The sequence below is a fragment of the Etheostoma spectabile genome, unplaced genomic scaffold (assembly GCF_008692095.1).
Source record: "Etheostoma spectabile isolate EspeVRDwgs_2016 unplaced genomic scaffold, UIUC_Espe_1.0 scaffold00013742, whole genome shotgun sequence".
Lineage (NCBI taxonomy): Eukaryota > Metazoa > Chordata > Actinopteri > Perciformes > Percidae > Etheostoma > Etheostoma spectabile.
Window position 1 is genome coordinate 1 of NW_022603998.1, and position 4,276 is coordinate 4,276.

A 4,276-nucleotide genomic window follows, 5' to 3' on the forward strand; every position below is an offset into this window, starting at 1 on the left:
GTCGGCCAGGACTGACTGGGCCTTCTTGAGGGACCTTGTCTCATATACAGAGTTTAAGTCAGTCTAAGGTTTTGAGAAATCTTGCCACACACCTTAACTATATCTTGTGGCCATGTTCTTGTTTTTAAGCGTAAGGAACCCAAACCAACTCACAAAGGCAAAAGACAGAATAGATTCAATAAAACAACAGTAAACATCCTCATAAAAGTCTTATCGACATTAAAATTGCGAAGTTCACGATAAAAAAACATGCGTTGATGTGATTTCTTACAGACAGCGACAACTTGTGGCTCGAAGGTGCCACAAGTTGTTGCTGTTAGACTTTCTTCAACCTCCACCAAAAAGAAGTGCTCCTTTCTCTGTCTTCCCACATGTCTTATTTTTTCTGTCTTTCTTTTTGTCTGCAGGTTATTGGCAGCACTCTGGAACCGGGTCTAGTCGACCTCCACCAGATCAGCCTGGCACCATCTGGTCCGGTGGCTCCACCACCAGACGAGTCTTGGGAATGGGATGAAACGGACATGACAATCGCAGAAGTAGAACCACAAGAAGAACCAGACCTCGACCTTATGCACAGCCTCCCCTTAGAACCAAATCTGTCTTCGGACAGCTTTCTGTCCAATGGGAATCAACCCGACGGGATTCGAATCGGTGTCCCAGCCAGTCCGGAGATGTTGTCCCATGTGAGGGATGGATCCTCCTCAGAGGTTCAGCCCAGTGTGATGTCTCTTAACAATAATAACGTCTACCAGGTGTACAGCCTGCATAGTGTGGAATTATACAGACAGCCTCAGTTTCTTCACACTTCCTCCTCGCTGCACAAAACCAAATCAGGAAAACGCAAACCACCGCATCTCCTTCTTAAGAGTCTGAGTAAAGACTCCTCGTTCTCGTCTATCGAATCCCTCCCGGACCTTCTGGGAGGTTTGATGTCAAACAGCCGAGGAGGAGACCGAGTCGTCGGGGAGAGGGAGAGCGGCAGAGGAAGCGGCCAGTCGGCGGTCAGCCGGCGGTCAGAGAGCGAGAGCGGGATTGTCAGTGATACAGGAGACACGGAGACCACGACATCCAACTCTGAAATCCAAGAAGAAGATGAGGATCAGGGAGGAGAGGAGGAGGAAGACGAAAGAAAGAAGCAGCAGACGTTTAAAACCGCAGACTGTGGTGTGCACAAAGACGACGTTACCAACCAAAGAACCAAGAAGGAGGAGAGTATGAAGGAGAAAGGATGGAGAAGGGATGAAATGAGAAAAAACAGAGATGAGGAGAAGAGGAGGAGGCCCAGGAGGGGAGGAGGGGAGGCGGTTGAGATCCTAATCCACGGCCGTGGAATCCTGACTCCAGCGGACTCCGACTCTGACTTTGAAGTGGGAGGACTCGGTGTGGACTCCTCCGAGACCTTTAAGTCCCGCAGCGACTTCACAGAGTTTAATATCAACAAGTTGCGCGGTTTGGAGACCCCTCCAGCTGTCAGCCGCCGGGCGTCCAGTCCGGTTCTATCTCAAGGCTCCTCTCTGGAGTCCCTCCTGGCTGTGGGTGTGGAGTTATTTCCCTCCAAAGACCAGCTGCACCGTAGCGCCTCTCTGGAGAGCTGCTTGGCCCCGTGTTGGAGCGCCGAAGACACCGCAGGCAGCCTGGCCAGCCTCGGGGATCTGGACCTGATTGGGCGGGGCACCGAGATGGAGGGAGCGAAACCACGAAATGAGAAGAAGAATGAAAGTGTGCAAGGAGAAGTTCCCTCTGGGGAGCTGAGCCGAAGGACTCTGGATCTCCTGAAACGCCTGGAGAACATCCAGAGTCCTTTGGTGGCGACGATGACCCGTAGTTTTTCAGACATGACGCTTCGGAGCGTCTCCCCGCAGCGCAGCCATCTCCCCGCCTCTCTGTCTCTGGGCGGTCGCCACGCCCCGCTTTCTGGGATTTTGGGGTCTTCACGTAAAGGCCCCCCATCCCTGATCCACGAGAGCTCAGCGACAGCGTCTCTGACGGAGCTGAGTAGCGCCGAGGACTCGTCCGTGGGGTCGGAAGACTTCGCAGCGCTCGGAAATCAACGCCACCTCTTCCTGGATGCCGGCGTGGCAGCGGCCAACGCCAACTCGTCTTCTTATGGGAAACGTTGCCACGGAAACGGCAGAGGAGGGCAAGGGACGGATGAGGCGGACGCGGCCAGCCTGAGCCTGGTGGTGAACGTCTCGTGCAAGTCGGCCTGCACGGACGAAGACGAGGACGACAGCGACCTCCTGTCTTCCTCCACGCTCACGCTCACCGAGGAGGAGCTCGGCGTCAGGGACGAGGAGGACGAGGGGGACGGGGAGGACGAGAGGTTGAGCGGCGCCTCGTCCGGCAACGACGAAGACGAAGAGGAGATGGAGGGCTCCTACGTCCTGGGGCTGGAGTACATGAAGAGGGAGCTGCAGAGCTGGATCCGATCTTCCTCCAAGACAGAGGCCGGTCTCCGGGACGAGCTGCAGTGCGGGACCACCCTGTCCTCCGGCTCTCAAAAGATGGAGCCGCACCGCTTTCAAAGGCGCTCCAAATCTATGGAAGCCAACGCCATCGGTGGCAACAACAAGACAAAGAGAGACAGGAGAGGACGGGACGAAGAAGAGGAGGAGGAGGAGGAGAAGAACCGGAGGAACGCGACGAGAAGCTACATCAGCCAGTTTGTGGACGACGTGGAGAACGGAAACGTGGACCCGAGCTGTGCGAAGGGGGAGGACGAGGACGACCAGCTCCTGCGGGAGGAGTCGAGCGTGTTCACCAAGAAGGGCGAGTCGCTGAGGGAGTCCTACGGGTTTGTCAAAATGGCGGCGGCGGATGACGGGGACGTGATCGAGAAGACGGGATCCAAGCTGCTTTCGCCGTCTCCGTCACGCAAGCTCCTCCCCTTTCTGTCCAACCACGCGTCCTCCTTAGTGGGACAGCTGAGAGGGGAGTTGCCCTGTCACAGCTCCTCCTTCCCCTCGCCTCCGTCCCTCTCCCCCGTCGAGGACTGCGTATCCCATGATTCCTTGCACGCTGGCAGGCCGGCGGCCGGGGGACGGAAGGCCATCACCAGTCAGGAAAAGTTCAAGTTCTCGTCTTTTGTGACGGAGGAGACGAGGAGGGAAGTCCGAGACAAAGAGACGTCCCTGCCGCCCAAAAAACGGCGCAATTCCCGCTCCTCCTGCTGCAGCCACCTCCCCTCGCCCTCCGCCCCCCCTCCTCGCAGCGTAGGCGAGGGCGCCAAAGAGAACGTGCACGATTTCGTGATGGAGATCATCGATATGACGTCCCTGGCCCTGAAGAGCAAAGAGAATCAGCCCGAAGACCCGAACCAGCACGACAGCAGCGGGTCCAACCCAGACCAGGGTCCTGCATCGCTAGCGCAGATCAGAGACAAGGTACCGAATTAAGAATGAAGAGAGAAATCCAACTGAGAAAATATCATTAAAAAATCAGCCTATTAGGGATTTCATTACAACGAAACCACATATATATTACATGTATTGCAAATGCAGAAACCCTAATGAATTTAGCTTAATATGGTTGCAGATGTTGATAATAATTAATTGAATTATTGTATATTGGACAAAGCTGTGTGTCAGAGAAATAAAACGCAGATTTATCACTATAAATGTGACTGTAGCAGCCATCTCACTATCACTAATGTTAAAGCCACATTCATAACATGATGCAACAAATGAGATCTCCTACTACAAAAAGCCTGGATGTTAGAACTGAACTGGGTTTTAGGGATCCGAGCTAGCGCGTTCAAAACCACGCGACGCCATTTCTACTGCAAAAAAACCATGAAAACACCTTTAAACTATGCTCCTAAAATAAGCATATCCCAAAAACTCTGAATATACAGAGTTAAAAGAACTTTCTGGAGTGTTAAGAAATATTTTTGTATGTTTCTACATGAATCGACAACAAAAAAACGTGTGTTTTTCAAGACACAATTTCAATATTTTTATGAACTATTATGCTTTATTGACTTACAAAGCCTTTTATTTTGGGGGGTACTGATTTAAGGGATATGAAGCATTTAACCCTTGTGTTGTCTTCTTGTCAAAATTGAAAATCCACGCTGTTTCTTACGTTTTTGTCCTTTTTTTCCAATGTTTGTCACTTTTGCCCAAAAATAACATTAACATTGTCCAAACATGTCCTCATTTTTGGACAACATGGGGACAACATGAGGACAACATGGGGACAACATGGGGACAACATGAGGACAACATGGGGACAACATGGGGACAACATGGGGACAACATGAGGACAACATGGGGAC

At 52.1% G+C, this 4,276-nt stretch overlaps 1 protein-coding gene across 1 annotated transcript; it reads left to right on the top strand.

Moving 5' to 3' along the window:
• Positions 1–403: 403 nt before the first annotated feature.
• Positions 404–3,444, top strand: LOC116679446 (A-kinase anchor protein 6; the record flags this gene model as incomplete). Its single annotated transcript, XM_032509091.1, is given in 1 exon segment — positions 404–3,444. A coding segment is annotated over 1 exon segment (2,992 nt), but the record flags the coding sequence as incomplete, so codon positions are not given.
• Between the last annotated feature and the right edge of the window lie 832 nt (positions 3,445–4,276).